Here is a 22,234-nt window from a genome sequence, read left to right as displayed (position 1 = left end):
TGGGATTAGGACCCATGACCTTCTGACTTCCAAACCCGGGCTCTATTCCTTGCCACTTCCCTACTCCATGCTGTTTCTCTCTAGATAACTAGATAGATAGAAAGACATGTATCTGTCCTTTGTATTTGAAGATGACAACACTGATGGTGAAGTTCATCTACGAGTACATGTTCATGACTGAAAAGACCAATGCAGAGCCCACAGTTCTGGTCTCACCGTGCACATAAAAAGACTGCTCCATTCCGTGTTATTTTGAATGTTTGCTGAGCTTGGCAATGTTTGATTTATTTTCCTCTTTGTTTCTGGTTCTTTACCAAGCTTTTGTTTGTAAAGAGCCGCTCCTTTCTTAATGAGAGTGTACCATGTCCATCTGTCCTCGGTGATGTACTCCTAGTTTTCAGCTGGGATGCGGTATGGTCTAAGGCTACATTTACCATGTCCTTAAAATGTTTCCTCTGCCTTCCTTGCTTTTGGTTTCTTGGTTTCAGCTGTCCGGGCAGAGGCTGTTTGGCCATCCCAGTGTCGCTCATTCTCTTTACTTGACTCAGAGAAGCAGCGTGGCATAGTGGACAGAGCATGGGTCTGGGATTCAGAGGGTCATGGGCTCTACTCCCAGCTCCACCACTTCTTTGCTTTGTGACCTTGGGAAAGTCACTTTACTTCTCTGGGCCTCAGTTACCTCATCTGTAAAATGGGGATTGAGATTGAGCCCCATGTGAGACAGGGACTGTGTACAACCCGATTTGCTTATATCTACCCCTGTGCTTAGTACAGTGCCTAGCACATAGGAGGTGCTTAAATACCAAAATTATTATTATTATTTTTACCCAGTCTGGTTATGAGCAGATCCTAGCCCTCCTTTCCTCTTCTCCCACTCCCACTCAGGAAAAATCAGTTTACTTATTCCAAAGTGAACGCATGCCTATATAACTGGTGAATTGAACCAGTTGCTATTCTCACTATTGATCTGGCTGTGCCCTACCTCAAGGTATGACAGGAAGCAGAGACGTTCCCTAGGGACATAACCTGCTCCTTACATTCTTCTGGAATTGAATGTAGGCTAGTGATTTCAAAGGAGGGGCCGCAGAGTAAGGCTGGAATTTAGGACACACTATCCACCAGGCTTCCCAGTAGGAATAATCTATGTAATCTTAATTTGTAAATTCCTAGAGGGTAGAAGCTGGGTGTTCTTGTTTTGGCTGTACTTTTCCCCTAGTGCTTGCAGCGCTCAATCAATCGATAATATGTACTGAGCAGTTACTTTGTGCAGAGTACTGTATTAAGTGCCAAGAATAGTATATAGTTGGTAAGCGTGATTTCTGTCCTCAAGGAACTTACTTAAATTCCATTTATTGTATGTTTCCAGATTCCTCCAGTCACAAACATGTCCATTAGAAAAATAGCCTCCCAATACTTAGGTGTAAAATTCTAACCCTTTCCAAAATGCAAACCTCAAACAAAAATGAATATAATAATAATAATAATGGTATTTGTTAAGCGCTTACTATGTGCAGAGCACTGTTCTAAGCGCTGGGGTAGACACAGGGGAATCAGGTTGTCCCACGTGGGGCTCACAGTCTTAATCCCCATTTTACAGATGAGGTAACTGAAGCACCGAGAAGTGAAGTGACTTGCCCACAATCACACAGCTGACAAGTGGCAGCTGTGAACCTATCTATGAACCTGCAATCAGTCAATATTATTTGGTGAGCCGGAATTAGAACTAGGTCCTGTGACGCCCAGGCCTCTGCCCTTTCCGCTAGGCCACGCTACTTCTCCCCTCCCCTACCCATATTTGCGAAGAAGCCTACCTAGCCAAGCAACCCTCACTGGTGTTTGGCAATTTAGATTCTCAACTAAGCTTAGAAAGGCAAGAGTTATTTCAACTAGACAGAATCCGGAGGTATTAGTGTCATTGTTAGCAGTGGGAGATAGAAATCAGCACTCCACTTTCTGTTTTAGTTCAACTGAAGAGGACTGATGTATAGCTGCAAGTGAGTGAGTGATCGTGACCTGCTCTGTATCCAACCCTTAACATGTAGAAACATTTAATTACCAGTCCACAACTGCACTGCTGTGTAGAGCCACAGTTCAAGCAGGTATGCAGGTCTCCAGCTCAAACTCCTCCAAATGTTGATATTTGATTAGCTCATACTGGCCTCCAGTCTTCCCATTCCTTTTTTTAAAAAAATAGTATTTAAGTGCTTATTATGTGCCAGCCACTGTACTAAGCACTGGTGTAGGTACAAGCTAATCAGTTTGGAAAAAAGTCTGTGCCCACATGGGGCTCACAATCTTAATCCCCATTATACAGGCGAAGAAAAAGAGGCACAGAGTAGTTAAGTGACCTGCCCAAGGTCACAGCAGACAAGTGGCAGAGCTGGGAGCAGATCCCAGGTCGTCCTTACTGTTAGGCCCGTGCTCTAGCCACTAATAATAATGTTGGTATTTGCTAAGCGCTTAATATGTGCCAAGCACTGTTCTAAGTGCTGGGGTAGATACAGGGTAATCAGATTGTCCCAAATGAGGCTCACAGTCTTAATCACCATTTTACAGATGAGGTAACTGAGACACCGAGAAGTGAAGTGACTTGCCCAAAGTCAGCTGACAGGTGGCAGATCGGGGATTAGAACCCATGACCTCTGACTCCTGAGCCTGTGCTCTTTCCACCGAGCTTCTGCTTCTCTGCTGCTTCCCTAAGTTTTATACAATGCCCAGAAATGCTAATAAAATAAGAAAGATAGTTCTGGATAAGAGACACATTCTCCTCAATGAAATTCCAGATTTCAGTGACCCCAGGCAGGGCAGTGGGTATAATCTGACAGGGCATTTGGAGGTTGAAGAGCCCAAGATTCCCAACTGTCTTTGCTTTGATTAGAGTCAGGGTACACTCTGAGCAACTTGCCCAGTAGCACAGAATGAACAAAACACACTTCTGGGTGTCAAGACCCAAGTTCTCCTGGCTTTGTTGCTGGCCTGTTGTTTGCAAAGGGGGATTTACCATTTAAATCTAGTGCCTCAGTTTCCCTCATCATGGATAATATCTATTCCTTGCCTTTGCCATATTTAGAGAAAAACACCATTCCAAGATGAAGATGGAAGCAAAAAATTAAGATGAATCAAGGCTATAGGTGCCTCTCCCATGACCGTTTATTCATTCAATCATATTTATTGAGCACTTACTGTGTGCAAAGCACTGTACTAAGTGCTTGAGCACTGTACTAAGCACTGGCCTTAGGCTCGTACCACACACCTATGGAGCTGCCTCTTTTTCCTTCAGAAGGGAAGTCAGTCAATCGTATTTATTGAGCACTTACTGTTTGCGGAGCATTGTACTAAGCCCTTGGGAGAGTACAAAATAATAATATAACAGACACATTCCCTGCCCACAACAAGCTTACAGTCTACAGGGGGTGACAGACATTAATATAAATAAAATTACAGATATGGACAAAAGTGCTGTCTGGCTGAGAGCGGGAAATGAATAAAGGGAGCAAGTCAGATTGATGCAGAAGGGAGTGGGAGAAGAGGAAAGGAGGGCTACTCAGGGAAGGCCCCTTGGAGGAGATGTGCCTTCAATAAGGCTTTGAATTCAGGGAAAGTGAGGAGGGAAGATGTTACAGGCCAGAGGCAGGATGTGAGCGAGAGGAGATAAAGGTATAGTGAGAAGGTTAGCATTAGAGGAGTGGAAGAGGGCTGGTTGTAGTAGGAAAGTAGTGAGCTGTGAGGTAGGAGGGTCAAAGTGATTGAGTGCTTTAAGAAAATGAGGAGATTAGCACCCATTCCCACCTCCACCATCTTGGGCCTGTCTGGCTCTCTTCCACTCCACCAGCCTCACCTGTTTCCTACCTTCTAGACCAGGTGGGGTGTTAAGATGCCCTGGGGTAATAGTTGCTACCGGAAGCCTTGGCAACTCTTGAAGCAGCTCCTGGAATTCCCTTGAATGCTCCCTCCTGCTTTCAAGGCGGATGAGGAACTAGGCCCTTTGCCCTGAAATCTTTAGGGAAGAAAAGCGACCCTGTTTACAAAACGTTTAATTGGTGTTAGGGAGTGGAATGAAAGATCCCATTCCGATCTTGAATCGGTGCTGTTTTTCATAGTAGTGACCAAGTTAGTCTTTTCAGTTTCTAGCGGCAGTTTTAGTCTGCAGGTCTGTGCCTTAAATATGCAAATGACTCAGGAATTGCAGGGCAATATAGAATTCTTTGCCATTGTGTGGGCATGCTCCATGTACTGATGGCTTGGGCTCAGCATGGCCTATAACCTCTTCTGTGAAAAAACAAGAAACATGCATAGAATAAGATCTATTGTTGAATTGGGAGCACATGTTTACATGTAGCAGATGTGTTTGTATTTTGTTTTTTTTCTGCAGGAGGTTTCTGTGGCTACTCTTGGGGTTTTTGAACAGCTCACGGTTAACACATAAGGGAATCATACAGTTCTAGTTATGCTTGTGAATCTGTCTGATCCAGTTGTTCCTTGAACTCCAGATTTCTTGGGCTACTTAGAAAAACATAGTACAAAGTACATCGTTTTTCAAAATGGTATTTATTAAGAGTTTACTTTGTGCCAAGCAGCATGGCCTAAGTGGCACAGCAGGGACTCGGGAGTCAGGGGTTGTGGGTTCTAATCCCATTCTGCTACTTGTCTGTGGTGTGACCTTTGGCAAGTCACTTCACTTCTCTGTGCCTCAGTTACCTCATCTGTAAAATGGGGATTGAGACTGTTAGCCAGCCCCACGTGGGACAGGGAATGTGTCCAACCTGATTACCTTGTACTCCAGCTACTCCAGCGCTTAAAACAGTGCTTGGCACATACGAAGCGCTTAACAAATACCATAATTATCATTATTATTATTATTAAACACTGGAGTAACAGACACGTGGCAGATCCAGGCAGGATTCCAACCCAGGTCCTCCTGACTCCCAGGCTCTATCCACTAGGCCGTGCTGCTTCTCGACAGTTACAGTGCTGTCCACACAATATGCTCTCAAAAATCCAGTTGATTAGGATGTGCCACTTTGTGATTTTGCAGCACAAATCTAGGCATGTATAGAGCATGCTCAGCATGGAAAGGAATACAAAGTAAACCTTGGCAGCAGGCCCAGGTCTGTCTATTCAGCTTCAACTTTTAATGATATTTTGGGTTTGGGCCTTCATAGGGTACAGTGTAGACACTTTCTGATGAGTATTTCAGGGAAAAAGCTAAAATCAGTAAAGCATAGTTGTCTTTCAGAAATGTAAAGACTGAGTTTTGTTTTATGTTGACAATGAAGCCGTTCTTGAACGATTATCTTTACATCTCTCCATTTGACTCTTTCCAGGAACCCTTGCTTGATGAACTTTAACTGAATATCCAACTCCTTCCCACCCTTATTCTGCCTTTGGAGATGGAGCCTAAAATGAACAAACTCACCTTCGGGTGCCAGCGGAGCTCAACGTCGGACGACGACTCGGGTTGTGCTCTGGAAGAATATTCCTGGGTACCACCAGGCCTCAGGCCGGAACAAGTAGGAAGTTGTTATTGTCTTGTTTTGCAAAGTCATTCAAACATCCACAAAGAGCTGTTATGTATAGGAAGCAACTGTCTCGAAGGAAGGAAGGAAGGAAGGGCTTGATGATATTTTCTCAGGAAACACAGGGAGGGCCAAGAAACCTTGATTCTTCAACTATCCTGGTTTGTTGATGGGAAGGCGTTTGTTTGGGATGCAAATTCCCTGAAGAATTTTTTTTTTTTTTAGGGATGGGAGGTGGAGAGTACAGCAGGGAGACACAGTAGGGGATTCAAAATAATTGTGGTAGTTGTGATTTATTCACGCGTTTAGAAGGTCCATGACAATGGGTGTTTTATTAAAGGGAACTGTGAATAACCCACATGATGTTTATATATTTTGGAGGGGATGTGGACAGGGAGAGAAATCCAACTTAAATCCTGAGACATAGGAAAATAGACATGGCAGTTGCCAGCAGAGCTTTAATGTTAAAGAAACAGGAGTTTCAAAGTTCCTGAAACATTTTATGATTATGTGGAACAAGGTGATTTATTAAATGTAGAAGGAAAGTAAGTTTATTTGGTATCTAGTTTTTCAAAGCCATAGCTTAGTAATGCAGGGTTACTTTAAAGACCAGAAATGTAGGCGTAGTGTTACTTTCATCATAAAAAGATGGGGATGAAATGAAAACTTAGTTTCGCTGTTTGTCGTATTTCAATGTGAACCCAAGACTTGCCATCTACAAAGCTTCTCATTTTCTCAGCTAAAAATGGCTTTTTTAGTCCCAAATGTATTAACATGATAAACTTTCCTGAGCTTGTGATAGTGACTCAGATGTTTAGGGCAAATAAGGAAGCAAATCAGTCATAATTTACTTCATAGGAAACCTCAATCATTCTCCAATTAATAATTTTTTAGCAGAGCCTGGGCCCAGGAGTCTGGAGACCTGGGTTCTGGTTCTGGCTCTGCCTCTTGCCTGCTGCTGTCACCTTGGCCCAAGTGACTTAACCGTGCCTCAGTTTCATCATCTGTTAAATGGGGATTAATACTTGTTCTCCCTCCCTCTTTGACTGGGAGCCTCCTATGGGATGGGGACTGTGCTTAATCTGATTATCTTGTACCTGCCCCAGTGCTTAGTACAGTGCCTGGCATGTATTATGCGATTAGCAAATATCACCATTATTAGGTGGATTGTGTCCAACCCAATTTGCTTGTATCCACTCTAGCACTTAGTACTTGTGGTTTGTTAAGCACTTACTAAGTTCCAGGCACTTAGTAAGTGCTTAACAAATTCCACAATTATTATTATTATTATCTCTTCCCATTTTCTACCCAATCACTAGGCCCATTTGATAAACCTGGAGCTTGTCTAGACCCTCAAACTCCAGACCCTCAGTCTTTATCTCTCTAGACTGTAAGCTTATTGGGGGCAGGTAACAGATCTAACCAACTCGGTTATATTGTACTCTCCCAAGAACCTAGTACAATGCTCTGCACATAATAAGCACTCAATAAATTCTATTGATGAGAATGATGACAGATTGTCTCAATTACTTTGATTTTATTAATTTTTATTTCAAGGCTAACCCCTGTTAAAGAAGATACTTCTAAAGAAAAAAAAAACCAATACCTAAAAACTCCAGAAAATATGGACTCCATCATAAAAATGACCTAAAATCCAACCCTTCTTTAAGAAGGGGTGACCAGTTTCTTGCAGAAAGCTCACATGGAAGCAATGAAAGCTGAAGCTGGGGTGAACCCGATCAGCAGGAGTTTACAACCTTCAACAAAACATCTTTTGTCTCTGCCATGTGTAAAATGCAAAGAACAAATTAAATGTGTTTATATAGTGGGTGTTTTCTGGACAGCTTCACACATTATGTGTGGTCAGTTGGAGATAGAAACCTGGAATTTCACCCGGCCTTAAAGGGGGCATGAAGAATAGTAGAATTAAATGTGCATAATTTATTATACCCCTAATTGTCTCTTCAAATTGCATTCCAGAAGAGCAATTTAGCAGCTGGGTGCTAGTCCTATCAGAGACTATCCTGGTTCTGCCGCCTTCTTGGCTCCTTCTCCTTCTATTAGCTGGAAGGGGACAAATCCTCACGGGTCAAAAAGCACCACAGTGATTCCCATTCAAATAGAGTATCTGGTACAAAGGAGATGGTTTAGAAATGGACAGGAGCTTAGGCCCGGCAGCCAAATCACAGACATACTTTTTTCATCCTCTCTCGACTCAGGTGCAGTTGTACTTTGCCTGCTTGCCAGAGGAAAAGGTTCCCTACATTAACAGTCCCGGGGAGAAACATCGAATTAAACAGCTTTTGTACCAGTTGCCGCCACATGACAATGAGGTAAAAAGGGAGAGCCTTGGCGTTCGCTAGCATTCTTTCCCCCAGCGGGTGCCTGGAGGTTAAGGCGACTTTGGTGTGTTCATTGTGACCTTACCCGAAAACGATGAAATGTGATAAGAATCGCCGTTCAACCCAGAAATCCTACCTGGTGGTTTGTATTGTGGCGAGCCCCATTTCTGTTAGAGGGCGGCGGTGGGGGAGAACATTGCTTTCTCTTGTTAACAGAAAAAAAATGTGTGTCGGTGCCATAAACCTAACACAAGTTGGGTTTTATAGTGTTTGCAGCCACCCACCAATTATCAGGAACCTACAAATTCCAGAGATTTCATTGCCCCAAAGAGAAAGGATACTTTGTGGTAGTTAGAGGTCTGTAGCTTAGATGAGCGCGTAGAATCCAAGAGAAAAATCAGTTGAGTTCTTTTGTAGAGGTGCCAGTGTTTCATATATTTTTAGCTAGGCAGTAAGCAGAGTTTAAATGCTTTGGTAGCCACAATTCAACTGAACAGCAATTGTCCTGCTTTTAATGGTGGTGGGTGTATTTTGGTGTGATGTGTTGTATCTTTTAATAGGGTGTTTTATTTGGATGTATTTTTATTTTATTTTTTGATCAGGTAAATCAATCGAAAGCATTGAGTGTATTTTGTGAAATCCAGAATTCTTTGGAAATAAACTTTGTCCCTAATTCTGTGGCATCCTATAGCTTCATCCCTGTGTTCCTTACAGGTGAGGTACTGCCAGTCTCTGACTGAAGAAGAGAAGAAAGAATTGCAAATGTTCAGTGCTCAGCGTAAGAAGGAAGCACTTGGGAGAGGAACTATTAAACTCCTCTCTAGAGCGCTCATGCATGCCGTCTGTGAACAGGTAACCATTTCCAGTAAATGAAGTTTGTTTGTGGAAATGGCTTTAAGTAGAGCTCTGGGGAGCGATAGAGTTAGATCAATTTTTTTCCTAGTCCATAGAGACCATAAAAATCAGCTGATACTAAATCCAGCTTGATTTTTCTTATCAGCCACATACAATTTGGATAATGAGACTAGTTTACTCCTGGTAGCTGAAATCTAAATTCTGGGCCTCCACTCTCAGGCCAACAGAAAGAGGCCGCTGGACCTGATTTTTAAAAAATGCGGATACATAATGAAGACATTCAGGTCTTGAAGCTGGCAGTTTTCAGAGGAGGAAACACACTCATCCGGAGCCATCTGGCTGCCTCAGTGAAACCACTTTTAGTGTAAATCTGATTAAACAGTCCTCCGACACAGATGGAGTGTACACCAGAGAAATTCGTCTTTGCTGAAGCTCGCAACAATCTAGGTTGAACAGAATCTTTTGGCCACTCGAAAGGGTGACTGGACCGTAGCAGGAGGCAGCTAGAACTGCGATTCCTGCCATTCGGAGGAGAAGTTGTAACGCTATAAACCCTTTATTCCTAGTGTGGGATGAAAATCAACGGAGGGGAGATTGCAGTGTTTGCCTCCCGAGCTGGACCCGGAGTGTGCTGGCACCCGTCGTGCTTTGTGTGTTTTACATGTAACGAGCTGCTGGTCGACCTCATCTATTTTTATCAGGATGGAAAAATCCATTGTGGTAGACACCACGCTGAACTGCTCAAACCGCGGTGCTCCGCGTGCGATGAGGTAAATGAACTTCGTTAACCAAAGAAAACTTTTCCTTCGGGAATTCACATGCCACAGTCATTATCCGAACAGGGAGGGGAGTTCGGACCCTGCGATGAGAAAACGTGGGCAGACCCGTTAGTGGGTTGCCAAGATCCAGTCTTGGTGGTTGGATGGGCTTCCCGCCATTTTCCCTCAACGCCTATGCAAGGACGGTCCGTAAGAACAGGAACTAATGTAGCTGAAATTAGAATCACTTCCAAGAGGGTTTGTGGCATTTCCAAGAAAATTCATGGAATACTCCAAGGTTATCTCTGCCAGTTTTCAGAATGATTTGGGGGCGGGCACCCTGGTGTCTTTGCCTCTAATCCATAAAACCATGACCTACTTGGGGTGTTTGAAGAGCGGAGTTTGTTTTAGTTGCCAATTCTAAATCTGTCTTCAGCTGAAGGTAAGCTGATTGATCCAAGGAACTTTGGAGGTAAACTTTCAGAGTTCTTTAGGGGGTCAGTCACTTATTAACTACCCAGAAAGGATACTGCCCCATTAATTACATCAGTTTAGTCATTATTGAAGGGTCTGGGTATTGCCTGAACTGTCCACTTACCTTCCTAGATCATCTTTGCCGATGAGTGCACAGAAGCTGAGGGTCGTCACTGGCACATGAAACACTTTTGTTGTCTTGAATGTGAAACGATTCTCGGTGGACAGAGATACATCATGAAGGATGGACGCCCATTCTGCTGTGGCTGTTTTGAATCACTCTATGCAGAGTACTGTGAGTCCTGTGGAGAGCACATAGGTGAGCCAAAATCCCCTGCTCGCTCATTTTCAAATTACAGCAGAAAGCGTTGCAGAATGGGTTAGTGGAAAGAGCCTGGGGCTGGGAGTCAGGAGACCCAGGTTCTAGTCCCAGCTCTGCCACTGGCTTGCTGTCTGTCCTTGTCACTCCACCACTCTGGGCTTGAGTTTCCTCATCTGCAAAATGGGGATAAGATTGTGAGCCCCCTGCGGGACAGGGACTGTGTTGGATCTGCTAACCTCGTATCTATCTCAGCACCAGGCCGTAGTTAGCATTGAAGAAATACACCTGTTATTAAATGAAAGGAAAAACAACAGCAGGACTACAAAGAAATCAATCAGTTAATGGCATTTGTTGAGCACGGACTCACGGACTGTGTGCAGAGTGCTGTGCTGAGTGCTTAAAAGATATACAAGCATCCAGATGAAATCCCACCCAGACTCTCAGATTCACACCAGCAGTTGTGATCGCATTCAGAGCAAGTACTCAGACATACGTCAGAAATACTCAGACACACATACACACACAGACTCTCTCTCTCTCTCTCTCTGTCTCTTTCCTTCTCTCTCTACCTCTTCCCCCCAGGGTTCAGACTCACTGACATTCAAAAAGAGGGTGATAAACAGAGACCTTTGAGTCTGTGCTCCCAGAGTCACATCCTAGAAACACCAATAGAGTTTGATCTATCTGGCCATCTTCAACTCCAGGAGGATTAGGGTAAGAGTAGGGACAGGAGAGGGTGAGGGAAGTGTGGTTTAAAGTGACTGTGACCACCCAAAGTCCCAGATCAAATCCTGAAGTCTTTGAAGGAAGCGCACAACTTCAGCCACTTTCTACCATTGCCTGGGCGACTTCCTGTTTTGGCGCCTAAGCACGTGGGGTTCCAGGGTGGAGATGGCTGCTTCTACTCCAATCAATCAGGGTTTTTTATTGAGCTACTGCTTGCAGAGCACTGTACTAAGTGCTTGGGAAAGTACAGTACAACAGAGTCGGTAGATATGATCCCTGCCCACAGGGAGCTTTACAGCCTACTAGCCAGTGGAAGAACATATGGGTTGGTGATGAAACAACCCCAGTCTGCTCTGTGCTGAGAAGGCCTGTGGGGGAAGGGCAGTCAGAGCTGATACTTGTCTCCCGTCAGGATATATCCGAGGCGGGAAGGCAAGGAGGAAGGCTATAATTGTGCTCAGGCGGCAGGGAGGGTGGAAGCCAGTCTTTGGGCACTTTCCTTCTGGGATTCAGCCTGGCCTACACCTTTGGGAGCCAGGGTGAGATGAAGATGGAAGGTCAAGAGCTGTCATCTCTCCTCAGGGCTCCCTCCTTCCCTTCAGAGAGGCAGGAACCCAGTCAGCTGCAGAGAGGGGCCATGCGGACATCCAGGAGTTGGGGGGTTTTCCACTCTAGAAACATCCGGAAACCCATCTCCCAAATACCCGGAGCACTCGGCCCCAAAGGCCCTGGCGGCAGTACTTTAACAAAATGGGATACACCTTCCTGCAGCCTTCCCCGGCCCTCATTATGCATTTATGAGTGAGCGGCAATTTTAGAAAGTTGAAAATTGTAATCGGGTTCTTCTTGTAAACCAACAACTACTCGATAGGTAAGAGGTGCATGAAACATCAAAGGGCAAGAAGGCTTCCTTGGGGATGGGGATAGTGGTCCAAGATTACGATCACACACACACACACACACACACACACCCCTCCCGCTCCCCCGATGCACGTATCCCCAGAGGCCTGGTTGACCTCTCCCTCAGGATACCCAGCCCACTGCCTTATGGCAGAGAGAGGTGGGAGAGACCCAGCCAAACCAATCTCTGTCCCCTCCCCATCCTTTACTTTGCCTGGCAGCCTGACTGGCCCCTCTCAGGGGCTTCCAGAATGGAAAACCCTGACAGCTGCATGGATTAGCAGAAAGGGCACACGGCTGGGAAGCCAGAGCCCCGGGTTCTAATCCCAGCTTTGCCATCTGCCTGCCACGTGCCCTTAGGCAAGTAAGTCCCTTAACTTCTCCGAACCTCGGCTTCCTCCTCTGCGAATTGGGGATTCAGTGCCTGGTCTCCCTCCCCCTTGGCCAGTGAGCCTCGTCTAGGGGGGCAGGGAATGGGTCCGACCCTATCCTCCTGGGTGCAGTCCAGCGCTTCGCCCAGTGTCGGCCCAGGCCCCGGGGAGTGCGCGACCCGGGCACAGCCATCTTGGGACCTAACGGGCCGTGGCTCCCTCTCGTTCTCCGACAGGTGTCGACCACGCCCAGATGACCTACGACGGACAGCACTGGCACGCCACCGAAACCTGCTTTTCGTGCGCCCAATGCCGAGCCTCTCTGCTGGGCTGCCCCTTCCTGCCCAAGCAAGGACAGATCTACTGCTCGAAAACGTGCAGTCTGGGCGAAGACGTCCACGCCTCCGACTCCTCGGACTCGGCGTTCCAGTCGGCCCGCTCCCGGGACTCGCGGCGGAGCATCCGCATGGGGAAGAGCAGCCGGTCGGCCGACCAGTGCCGCCAGTCCCTGCTCCTGTCCCCCGCGATCAACTACAAGTTTCCCGGCCTGTCGGAGAACGCGGACGACACCCTCTCGCGCAAGCTGGATGACCTGAGCCTCACCAGGCCAGGGACCAGTGTGGCTAACGAGGAGTTTTGGAAGGGCCGGGCGGAGCAGGAGACGCCGGAGGAGCCCGAGGAGTGGGCGGAGCACGAGGACTACATGACGCAGCTGCTGCTCAAGTTTGGCGAGAAGAGTCTCTTCCAGCAGCCCGGCGAAGGAGACCTCCGCTCCGGCGAGCCCTGGAGGGCCGATAACGCGGCGAAGGGCAAGGCCGAACCGAAGAAGAACAATCAGAGCTTGGCCAGTAAAAAGTACCAGTCAGACATGTACTGGGCCCAGTCCCAAGACGGGCTGGGCGATTCGGCCTACGGGAGCCACCCCGGGCCCGCCAGCAGCAGAAAGCTCCAGGACCTGGAACTGGAACACGGGGCGTCGGGATTCAACCCTGACCAGACCCAGTGGTATGAGGATTCGTTAGAATGTCTGTCAGACTTGAAGCAAGAGCAGAGCGTCCGGGATTCCATGGATTCTTTGGCCTTGTCTAATATCACAGGTATGGCGGCCGGAGGCCGTGGATCCGCTCCACTTTAAAGTCTTCTGGTTCCTGCTTTTTTCTGTCTTCATCTCACGCTCCCTCCTCACGCTTAAGTCCTCAGGGGCTTCCTCATTCTCCACATCTTCTTTCCCTTCCTCTCCCCCGTTTCTCTTCCCTACCTCCACACCCTCTCCCACCCCTAACTCCGAGTTCCAGCCTGTTGAGGTGGGGTGAGTAGTCACGTGTGTGACAGGCGCTCAATCACTTGCCGGATCTGGAGGACGAGGGGCAGAAAAGAGAGTTTGGGAGGGGGAGAGAGTTGCTGGGAAAAAATAGAGCTTTTCCCTCTATTCTCTAAAGTCACCGCATTTTGTGGAACCACTGGCTTAAAGACAATCAATCAATCGGGCTTATTGAGCACTTCCTGTGGACAGGCCTCTAAGAGGTTGGGAGAGTACAATATAGCAGAAGTTGGTAGATCCATTTCCTGCCTGCAACGAGCATGGGCTTGGGAGTCAGAAGGACCTGGGTTCTAATCTCAGCTCCCCCATTTATCTGCTGTGTGGATTTAGGCCATGTCCTGACTTAACTTCTCTGTGCCTCAGTTACCTCATCTGTAAAATGGAGATTAAGACTGTGAGCCCCATGTGGGACAGGGACTGTGTCCAACCTGATTCATTTGTATCTACCCCAGCGCTTAGCACAGAGTAAGGGCTTAGTGAATACCAAAAAAACCCCAAATGAGCTTCCTGGGGAGTTACCAATAACTCCTCTGCTAGCAGTAATAATAATAATTATGGTATTTGTTAAGCATTTACTATATGCCAAGCACTGTCTGAAGCATGGGGTAGATACAAGGTAATCAAGTTGAACATAGTCCCCGTCTCACATGGGGCTCACAGTCTTGATCTCCATTTTCCAGTTGAGGTAACTGAGGCACCGAGAAGTGAAATGACTTGCCCAATGTCACATAGCAGACAAGTGGTGGAGCCGGGATTAGAACCCATGTCCTCTGACTCCCAAGACCCTGCTCTTGCCACTAGGCCATGCAGTAATCCACAGAAGCACAGTGCCAGTTTTGTGTGTGCCGTTTTCAGGAACTTGAAACTTAACCCTAGAAGTAGGCACCTTTACAGTAGCATAATCTCTGGACTTGAAGATGAACTAACCGAAACCTTAAGTTGTACATGTAGGTGATCAAAACACCCCACACTTGACTTCTAATGTCTTCCAGTCTAGGTTGACCTTTTAGTGAATGAGAAAGGCCTAGGTGCAGAAACTATAAAATCTCTGCTCCAAAAGAGAGGCTCCATCAGAATGTTTCCATTGTCGTTGATTCTCAAGCAGTCCTTGACGGTGTGACCAGAGAGCGCACGCTTCGGCACACCTATCCACCCACCTGGCTTTCAATGCTACCCAACAGCAGGACCAATGAAAACTCTATTTGCTCAGAGCTTGCTATGGGCCAAGCACTGTGCTAAGTGCTGGGGTACACCCAAGACAATCAGATCAGACACAGGTCCCTGAACCCCAGGGAGGCTCACAGTTAAGAAGCAAGAACAGGGATTTAATCCCCGGTTTGCAGATGAGGAAACCGAGGCGCAGAGAGGTTAAGTGAGTGGCTCACGGTCACAGAGCAGGCAAGCGACAGAGACAGGATTATAACCCAGCTCTTCTGACTCCTAGCCCCGTGCAATTTCCACTAGGCCACACTGCAGTACCCCACCGTATACCAAATAACGGTGAACGGTGCTGCCGATATGTGAGAGAAGGGGTTGCAAGGTTTCACTTCATTTTTTTTTCCCGATTCATATTTCACCGCACCGTGCGACTACTGACCTTGCTTCCATTTCTATTCTCCACAAAGGCGGACCGTTCATTAACCTCCATTTTTCGTCGTCGTTGTACTGTAATGAAATGACGAGGGTTGACTTATGCCTCCCGTGTCTTCCGTAGGGGCTTCGGTGGACGGAGAAGGCAAACCGAGGCCATCTCTATACTCTCTGCAAAACTTCCAAGAGCTGGAGACCGAGGATTGTGAGAAGATGAGCAATATGGGGACCCTGAATTCCTCCATGCTCCACAGGAGCACGGAGTCCTTGAAGAGCTTAAGCTCCGAGCTGTGCCAAGAGAAGCTGTTGCCGACTGAAAAGCCGGTCCACCTCCCGGTGCTGCGGAGATCCAAGTCCCAGTCGCGGCCCCAGCAGGTGAAGTTTTCGGACGAAGTCGTGGACAAGGGCAACTACGACCACCTCGAGATCCGCCAGCCGCCGCTGAGTGAGAGGACCCGCCGCCGGGCCTACCACCTGGAGGAGAGGGAGCCCCGCCCGGCTCACCAGCAGCACCACCACCACCACCGCCGCCGGCGGAGCCGCAAATCCCGCTCCGACAACGCCCTGAACCTGGTCGCCGACCGGCGGACCTCCCCGAAACGCCGGCTTCGCCTCCTCTACTCTCCCGGCGACTACGAGAAGTTCCTCCAGAACAAGAGCGCGCGCGAGATCCAAGCCTCCGTGCGCAATTCGGAGCTGTACGGCCGGTACGCCCACGCGGCCTCCGACTACGCGCTCCAGAGCCAGGTCGCGGATAGGTTCTTCGGACTCTACGGCGACGACGCCGACTCCTGGGGCTCGACGTCCTCGTCCTCGTCCGACTCGGAGGAGGAGGGGTACTTCCTCGGGCAGCCCATCCCTCAGCTGCGGCCGCAGAGGTACACGTACTACGCGGACGACCTCTCCGGCCCCGCCGCCGCCCTGCCCAGCGCTCACTTTGGGCAAAGGACCACTAAATCCAAGAAGAAAAAGGGCAAGAACTGTATCATCTCGTAACCCGCCCGGTCCGACTCGGCCCACGCCGTCAGTCCGAACCACCGATTTCCCGCCGACTCCTTCGAGACGTGGCGAAAGCGGACTCGAGGGCTTTCTCCGACGCACGAGACCAGTCGACCGCCGTCTACGACGACCGGCCGACGTCGAGAAGGCGGGAGTCCCTCCTGCCTTCCCCTCCTCGGGTGTCGCCGGCGGGACGTGGTGGGTTTTGACTGACGGGAGCGTCGCGGCCGGACTCGGTGGCCGCGCGCTCTTCGGTTCTCCATCTTGTAAAGAAAACCAGAAAAGATCGTCACCTTGGGCTTAGAGGGGGGCTTGGATTTAAGTCGGCGCGGGAGCCCGATCGCCTTTGTGAAACAATAGTGTTTTTCGTTAACTAGCGTAGCTCGAGCCGGTCGAAACCCCGATCGGTTTGTTTTCTCGTGAGGCATGCATGTAGCTCTTTCGGAAATAGAAAACTCTTTACGGTGTGTTTGTGCTAGGCACATGGGTGCCCTTTCAGAACTCATTAGCCCAGTAACCTTGTATTGTATTAGCCGCAGCTACAAACGGAAAAAAACGTCGCTATTTATAATGTAGTTCTTTCCTAGACTTTTAAGTGTATTCCTAATTTAACGGTGCAAATACGAATGTATATAGTGTACAGTCCAGATTTAAAAACTGATATTTTTATATCCCCGAATCACAAGAAGTTTGTTACACTACCAAACTAGATTTATTAGGGGGTTGGCGGCGGCGGCTGCAGCAGCGTTATGGATGAAATGATTGCTTGTACTTTAGGCAGGGTTTATAAGTTTAGACGGTCAAATTTATATTACGTAGCGATGGAAAACTTAATTTTTGATTTTTCGACATTTTCAAGCTCTGTATGCATGGTGGGGCTGTGTAAATACTCTTTGAAACTATGGCCCTATTAATCTTACAAGTGTTATTTATGGGTCAAATAATGTATACTGTATAAATGTAAAAACCAACCAATCAAAAAAAAAAAATAAACCCCTGGAATATAACAGTCAAAACAAGCAGACACTGTTTTGGGTGATTTTTTTTCTTCTTTCTCTTGGTTACATTTTCTCACAGGTGGTTTTGACGCCGAACCATGATTTTAAAACGTTGCCTTTCGAGTATGGTTTTAGTGAGTTATGCTTTAGAAGTGTACGCTTTTTTTTTTTCATTTCTTAAGTGGTTATCTCAAATTCTAATTCTCCTAAAAGCTCTACCCCCCTCCCCTTCCCTTAGGTTAGAGGAAGGTCTAGCTTCTTTCTTACAAGATCTGTAAGGGACGGGATATTTCAGAATTAGGAGAGTTTAAGCAACAGAAGCTGAAATAGAAAGAATCGGCTTTGTCTGAAGGAAGTATGCTTGCCTAGTGCTATAACCCAATTCCGAATCCTATTCTAGTACCTACTGAACTGCTTGTTCTGAACCCATCTCCTGAGCCCATTGTATAGTGTTTAGTATGTGTTGAAGAACTGCTGTCTTGCATTTCTAAATATCACATTGAAAAACCGGCTGGGAACTTTTTTTTTTGATTCTTCTTTATTTCTCAACACTCCACGTGTCTGTGTGACCTTTGACCCTCACCATCCCAGAATAGGAGGAACGGGACGGGGGCTCCCCGGGAGCTGGAGTGAAAACTGAGTGATCCGGCGCCTTTCCTCACCACGAACTGAACCAGAGGAGCAGGACCCCCGCAAGGAACCATCTGTGCCGCTCAGTCTGGTTCTCCTTGAGTGCAGTTTATGAGGGCTTTTCTTCTGTGTGAGCTCCTCTCCCTCTCACCCTCCTTATCGCTCTTGCTTTTCCTTCCCCTGCCCCACTCCCTACCCCGCCCCATCTCCTGAGCACGTTTCTAATACTTAATAACCGCTGGCTTGCATTTTGAAATATCAGATTTTTAAATCCCACTCTGTTTGACTTCTACATATTAAAATCTGAATATAAGCCCATCCTGGATGGCCTGAACAAATGAGAGAGTATCATTTTTAATATACAGTAAGTAACTTTCCTCGGGCCCCACTACTTGACTGGATTTTAGCTTGAGCCAGGGGTGAGAATATTAGGCTTAGTGCCTAATGGACACTGTCAAAGGAATTTTAAAAAGAGAGAGATTATTCCAAGTTAATTTTGGAGCAAAACCCCAAGGAAATATGCTGCGTGCTCTGGGGGTGGCTTTTTAGTCCTCTAAAGTCTAAATTTCATTATTTTGAGCAATTCAAGTCTACTTTATTGCAAAGGCGAGAGGGTACAGATCTTGGGGGGGGGGGAGTGCATCTTGGGGGCTGGCTGGTTTTTTGAAAGAAAATCATCTCCGTGGAGGTCCTCAACAAGATGGAGAGCACCAGCTCGCTACCTCCACTGCGACCGGCTGCTCTTCTGTAGGGACAGGAGACTCTCATGGGGTCTTTTTGTTCATTTTTTTCTATTTCCTGGTCTCTTCTAACTAGTCTCCTGCTCCCATTGGAGTTCTTCATCCTACCTGTCATTCTCCCGGGTTGACACTCTTTGTCGTTTCTTGCCTCGGGCTCCTGGCAGGGCCTGGCTCTGAGTTCTTCATCCTACCCGTCTACCTGTCCGTTCTCCCGGGTTAACACTCCTTGTCGTTTCTTGCCTCAGGCTCCTGGCAGGGCCCCGCTCTCACCTGTGCTGCCCTGCAGTCGCTCTTCTCCTGCTTGTCCATCCCTCAGGTCCTGCAGGCCTGTTCCATCCCGAGGCCTGGCCCCATGACAGTCTTTCTCTCTCTCTCTTACCCTCCTGCTCCACTCCCCGCAAACCTTTCTCTCCCCAAGTTTACAGCCCCACACCTACCCAAAGGCTCTCCCTGAGAGCATTCACCCACTTAAACCGTCATTGTGCCCGCCCTCCGTCAATCAGTCCTATTTACTGAGTGCTTACTGTGTGGTGTACTAAGCACTTGGAAGAGTACAATGTAACAGAGTTCATTAATTCAATTTTTTCAATCGTTATTTAATAATAATAATGTTGGTATATGTTAAGCGCTTACTATGTGCCGAGCACCGTTCTAAGCGCTAGGGTAATCAGGTTGTCCCACGGGGGCTCACAGTCTTAATCCCCATTTTCCAGATGAGGTAACTGAGGCACAGAGAGGATAAGTGACTTGCCCAAAGTCAGCTGACAAGTGGTGGAGTTGGAATTAGAACCCATGACCTCTGATTCCTAAGCCCGTGCTCTTTCCCCAGAGCCACACTGCTTCTCGTGTATTTATTGAGCACTTACTTGGTAGACACATTCCCTGATCACAACGAGTTTACAATCTAGAGGACTCATACGTACGATGATGATGGTCTTTTGAAAACCCTTTTTTAATTCTCATTTAAAAAAAAATACTCAACAGCTTTGCAATGCTATGCATTCAATTTCGACCTCAGGGCTGCCATTTCAGTGGACAATACCATTTTGTACTCCAAAACCGATGTCGGGATATTCGTTAAATCTCACGGCTAGTTGATGATTTTGCCTGTGGGGTAGATCTTCAAATGCCCATTAAATGGAAAAGTCCAATTGCAGCTAATCGGCTGTGCCATTTGCTCCTGGCACTGCCACCTCCTCCAGACAGCAAGCAGAAGAAGGGCTTCGAGGGCATCTATTTCCCCAGCTCTAGTCGAAATCTAGATGATAAACCACTGCCGAGAGCCCAGCTCTAGTCATTGGAGTGAAAGTATCGGAACCCAACCTTTTACCCAGGTGGCGTTTCTATGAACTCCTCGGTCATTCCCCTTCCCGGAGAATTTGAGATGAACAGATGAACCCGTTTAAGGATGTGGTGGAAAGGCTGTCGGTTCTCAGCACATGGTTGCAGTTATTGAAAGCATTTGCAAAAGCTATTTAACACTCTGCCTGGAGGACTCGAACCCAGCTTTTTGACCGGTTTGGGGAGGAATTTTAAAGGAAAGTAAATACATTATGTAAGCCTGGGAGCGTTCAGCTGGTCACTGCATTTTTGTTCTTTGGACTCTGCTGAATTTTAAGTAGGAGCCTATGGCACTTTTTGTTAATCTCAGCTTTTTAGGAGGAGATGGGGAAAATACATATTTTTTCCATTTTATGGCCAGGTATCTAATGGAGGAATAAGGATGTTAAACACACTATGATTTAAAGTCAAAAGCTTCAGTTAGGAAGAGAATGAAACAAGTGGTTACAATAAAACTTACAAATTTTCTGTGTATTTCCCTTCTCCTTCTCCATGATCCCCGGAGCTTTTAGTTTTGGCTAGACCAAACTTTGGAGATGAAAGACTCGACTGGAAATTTGGGAGCGACTACGGACCAGTCGAACGAGAGACTAGAGAACGCCCTGTCCCGAAACCAAATCAAGATTTGTTACTCCTTGCCTTCGGTTTCTTTCAGAAAATTGCAATTGAAGAGTGTGTGCGGAGGGTTCTGCGAGTAATTAAGAGAAGACTGTGCCGGCTCTGGTGAAATCGAGGCCATCTGGGTCCAGACACTATTCCGGCCATTATTCAGTTTAGCACAAAACTGGGTGACGAACAAGGAATGATGCCAATAAAGATCAAAACTCTTTCCCCTGGCACATACGTTGGGTTGCTGCTCGTGTTTGACCAGTAAAACTCTACAAAAATGTAATGGTTGTTCACTGGAGGGGTGCTGAGGTAAGGGACGTGTGGATCGAGGTCAACCCGCCAATAATCTATCTTTAAAGCCTTAACTTTAATGTTCTATTCTTTAAATCTCTGCTGGAGCAGTAAAATCGATTCCTTCGATCCGAGGACCAAGCTCATCATCAGCCATTCCAAATGAATCTATCATTGTCATTATCCTGCGAGGAGCTGCTCTCAAACAGTAAAGGAGACCGGTTTGAATTCCGCATCCTGTCCCTGGTTATTTCCAGGTGTTCGGTCCTTTAATGTCCCAAAATCAGGTCCCCGAAGTGGAAGAAATCAGTGACCCAAGATAACGCCAGTTCATAATAATAGTATTGGTTAAGTGCTTCCTACGTGCCAGGCACTCTACTAAGCGCAGGGCTTAGATGCAAGAGAATCGGGTCAGACGCGGTCCCTGCCCCACATAGTGCTCACAGTCTTAATTCCCATTTTACAAATGAGGTAACCGAGGCCTCTGAGAAGTGAAGTGACTTGCCCAAGGTCACACAGCAGACAAGTGGCAGAGGCAGGATTAGAACACAGGCCCTTCTGACTCCCAGGCCCGTACTCTATCCACTAGGCCACGCTGCTTCTCAACAGATACCATAGTTATTGTTATTTGGATGGCCCTTTTATTTTTTCAAGTGCTTTCTTCACACCCATTATCTCATTTTAATCTCAAAATCCCTGTGCGGTTGGGAGATGTAGGTATTACCTTTCCCAGACAGAGGAGAACACTGAGGTATGGAAAGAGCAATCAATCAAGGGTATTTATGGACACACACCGGCAAATACAATTATTATTTACTGAGCACTTACTGTGAGCACAGCACTGTACTAAGCATTGGAAAGAATGCTAATCTCAGTTCTGCCACTTACCTCTTGTGTGACCTGGGGGAAGTCACTTCACTTCTCTGTGGCTCAGTTATCTCATCTGTGGGGATTAAAAATGAGCCCCACGGGGACCATGGATCATGTTCATCTTGATAATCTCGTATCTACCCCAGTGTTTAGCAGAGTTCCTGGCACATTTATTCATTCAATCGTATTTACTGAGCGCTTACTGTGTGCAAAGCACTGTACTAAGCGCTTGGAAAGTATAATATGGCAACAGATGGAGACGATCCCTACCCAACAATAGACTCATATCCTAGAAGGGGTGATAGATAAAACAAGTAGATAGGTATCAAAAGCACCAAAATAGATAAATAGAATTATAGATATATACCACATTTGTTCATTCATTCAATTGTATTTATTGAGCACTTACTGTGTGCAAAGTATTGTATTAAGCACCTGGAACAGTACAGTATAACAGACACATTCCTGCCCACGGAGAGCTCAAACTCTAGAGGGGGAGACAGACAGTAATATAAATAAATATAGTAAGTCCTCAAATACCATGAAAAAAATCAAGTTGGTACACGGGATCCCTCCCGTAA

General features: G+C 46.8%; 1 protein-coding gene across 5 annotated transcripts in view; it reads left to right on the top strand.

Annotated features, from left to right (window-relative positions):
• PRICKLE1 (prickle planar cell polarity protein 1) overlaps positions 1 to 17,196 on the top strand; it is a 162,698-nt gene extending 145,502 nt beyond the window's left edge. For all 5 annotated transcript variants that reach the window (XM_007658143.4, XM_029057740.2, XM_029057739.2 and 2 more), the window contains exons 2-8: positions 5,325 to 5,510; positions 7,736 to 7,849; positions 8,573 to 8,710; positions 9,280 to 9,483; positions 10,078 to 10,264; positions 12,501 to 13,361; positions 15,300 to 17,196. In XM_007658143.4, coding sequence (XP_007656333.1) covers positions 5,391 to 5,510; positions 7,736 to 7,849; positions 8,573 to 8,710; positions 9,280 to 9,483; positions 10,078 to 10,264; positions 12,501 to 13,361; positions 15,300 to 16,171 — 2,496 coding nt within the window. In that variant the 5' untranslated portion in view covers positions 5,325 to 5,390 and the 3' untranslated portion in view covers positions 16,172 to 17,196. The remainder of the gene's footprint in view (positions 1 to 5,324; positions 5,511 to 7,735; positions 7,850 to 8,572; positions 8,711 to 9,279; positions 9,484 to 10,077; positions 10,265 to 12,500; positions 13,362 to 15,299) is intronic.
• The last annotated feature ends 5,038 nt before the right edge of the window (positions 17,197 to 22,234 follow it).

This window comes from Ornithorhynchus anatinus, chromosome 2 (genome assembly GCF_004115215.2).
Source record: "Ornithorhynchus anatinus isolate Pmale09 chromosome 2, mOrnAna1.pri.v4, whole genome shotgun sequence".
Classification (NCBI taxonomy): Eukaryota; Metazoa; Chordata; class Mammalia; order Monotremata; family Ornithorhynchidae; genus Ornithorhynchus; species Ornithorhynchus anatinus.
Note: the sequence above shows the minus strand (reverse complement) of the source record. Positions and strands in the feature narration are given on the sequence as shown.